Below are 2,326 nucleotides of genomic sequence, written 5' to 3'. Positions count from 1 at the left end.
AGTCGGAGGAAGGCGGCGTCTCGAGCGGCGGCGGCGACGGCGAGCCCGGAGGCAGGGCGGGTAAGGCGAGCCGGAGGGCGGCGGCGCAGGCAAGGCGGAGGTACGCGACGGCGTGGACGGCGGCGGCGACGCCGATCCCGAGGGAGGCGGCGACGGCGAGCCGGAGAGAGGCGGCGACGGAGAGCCAGAGGGCGGCGGCGCAGGCAAGGCGGAGGGAGTCGGCGGCGTGGGCAGCGGCGGCGACGGCGAGCCGGAGGGAGGCGGCGACGGCGAGCCGGAGGGAGGCGGCGACGTCGAGCCGGAGGGCGGCGGCGCGGGCGAGCCGGACGGCGGCGGCGGCGGGTACGAGGCCGGCGGAAGCGCAGGCGGGGACGGCGACGGGAGCATCATGCACGTCTCAATTCGGTTAAGGGGCTCCCCGTTATATTTTCCTTCGTAATCGTATCCTGACCCCTCCTTGTAGTCATAGACGCAGCGGCGCACCGGACTCTCGTCCGCGATGTTCGTGTAGCACTCGGTAGTCAACTGGACGAGGTCGGCGGTGGATTTGGGGCCGTCCTTGTAGGTTTTCGTCGGGTCGCCAGGCAGGCACGGGTTTCCGTACAAACGGGGCCTTTTGCCAGTCTTTGTCATGATTGCGTTGCACAAGACGCACGGGTCGAAGGCCGCCCCGATGACAAAGATGAGCGCGTCGAATCCCGGGGCGGCGGGAGAGGCGACGACCGCGGTCGTCACAGAGTCCACGTCGATGTCGAGGAGGGGCCGAGACGTGACGGCGATCGCCTCGCCGTCGGGGAGATTCGACGTGCCGTCGAGGATGGTCAGCCCGAAGAAGCCGCTGCCAACCTGCAGCGTCATGTCAGTGAGAAGGGGGGTGATGTCGCTCTCGTCAACGGCGCCCGTGACCGCAATCTCGATGGTCGAAGCCTTGCCGTCTGTGGGCGTGTTGGGCGAGGCAAACAGGTAGAGGTTGTTGCTCTTGTCCTGCACGACGGTCGCCACACGGGGCGTCGAGGTAAACGGGACGCAGGTCAAGATGCAGATCACGGTTGTGCTCGACGAGAAGTCGATGTACACGCTGTCCATGTCCGTGCCGGAGGTGAAGGTGACAGTCATGACGAGGCCGGCGGGGTGGGTGTCGCCCGAGCCAGCCATGTCGCCGACGCCGACTTCCTTGTTGTTCGTTTTGATAGTCGCAGTGAGGCCGTTCTCGGCGGCGACGCTCTCGATCACGCCGTTGGCAAAGGCGAGCTCGACGGTTTGCCAGGAGAGGGCGGTGTCCGCGTCGATGAGCACGCCGGACGTACCGATCGTTGCCGTGTCGCTCGAGTACGCAAAGATCTGCATCGTCTGCCCGATCTTGCGCCCAAAGATCGTGCCGTACGTTCCGATGCTCGCGAGCGAGCGCCGGGCGCGGGGCGTGGCCAAGAGCGCCGCCCCCACGGCCTTCTGCTCGCCGCCGACGCCGCCGCCGCCGCCGCTGCCGCTCAGGCCGGGGGCGGCCACGACCGAGGCGGGGGCGTGCTTCGCGAGGAGGAGCCCGGGCTCGCCCCGCACCGCCGCGGCCGGGTCGAGGAGGAGGAGGAGGGAGAGAAGAAGGGAAGACATCCTAGACATCTCGATTCTCACTGCTCGGCGTGCGCCACGCCACCCCAAAGACACTCTGTCTCGAGACCGCCGAGTGTGTGCCCTCGTGAGTCCGTCGGGTACTTTTCGCGTATAAAAATCGGCTGCGCGGGCGTTCCATCTGGTGCTACCAACGGCCTGGCGGCCTCGGATCCGGCCTCGCAGGTCGACGCGAGCGCCAAGGTGGACCTGTCTCCAGCCTCTCGCGCCCCTCTCGGAGCCGTCCGTGAGAGGGTGCAGGCCGAAACCACAGCCGCTAACGTCCGTGTGGCCGAACGGGACCAAACTTTCGCCGCCGGATCCCGGGCCACGGGTAATGGGGCCGATCCCGCATTTTCCCTGACCTTTACTCGACACTCTTGTGCCCCGAACTTTCCTCTCCCCGTCCCGAGCACGACCAGAGCTGCTCCGGCGTGGTTTGGAGCGAGGTACGGGTGGCGGCGGGTTCGAGTAAAGGTCAGGGAAAATGCGGGATCCTCCCCATTTCATAGGTGCTCCAACGCCCTAGCCGGCTCGGGAGCACTGTCCTGCCCGTTATATGCGCACCCGCTCACACTTTTAGGCTCTCCGGCGGCCTCAGGGGCCTTGCCGAGGGCCGCTTCAGCGCGGTCACAGTGCCGTGGAGCCGGCCAGCGTGCTCGCAGCCATGCCGCTGGTGGACCATGCCCGCCTCCCGCCCGGTGGCTCCAACCACAGCCCG

The 2,326-nt window shown here is 67.8% G+C and overlaps 1 protein-coding gene across 1 annotated transcript; it reads right to left on the bottom strand.

Moving 5' to 3' along the window:
• Nucleotides 1-483: 483 nt before the first annotated feature.
• EMIHUDRAFT_123611 (hypothetical protein) lies at nt 484-1,617 on the bottom strand (the record flags this gene model as incomplete). Its single annotated transcript, XM_005776795.1, has 1 exon — nt 484-1,617. A coding segment is annotated over one exon (1,134 nt), but the record flags the coding sequence as incomplete, so codon positions are not given.
• Nucleotides 1,618-2,326: the final 709 nt, after the last annotated feature.

The sequence above is a fragment of the Emiliania huxleyi genome (genome assembly GCF_000372725.1).
Source record: "Emiliania huxleyi CCMP1516 unplaced genomic scaffold EMIHUscaffold_2712, whole genome shotgun sequence".
Taxonomy (NCBI): domain Eukaryota; phylum Haptophyta; order Isochrysidales; family Noelaerhabdaceae; genus Emiliania; species Emiliania huxleyi.
The sequence above is the reverse complement of the archived record's forward strand: the minus strand, read 5'-3'. Positions and strand labels throughout refer to the sequence as shown.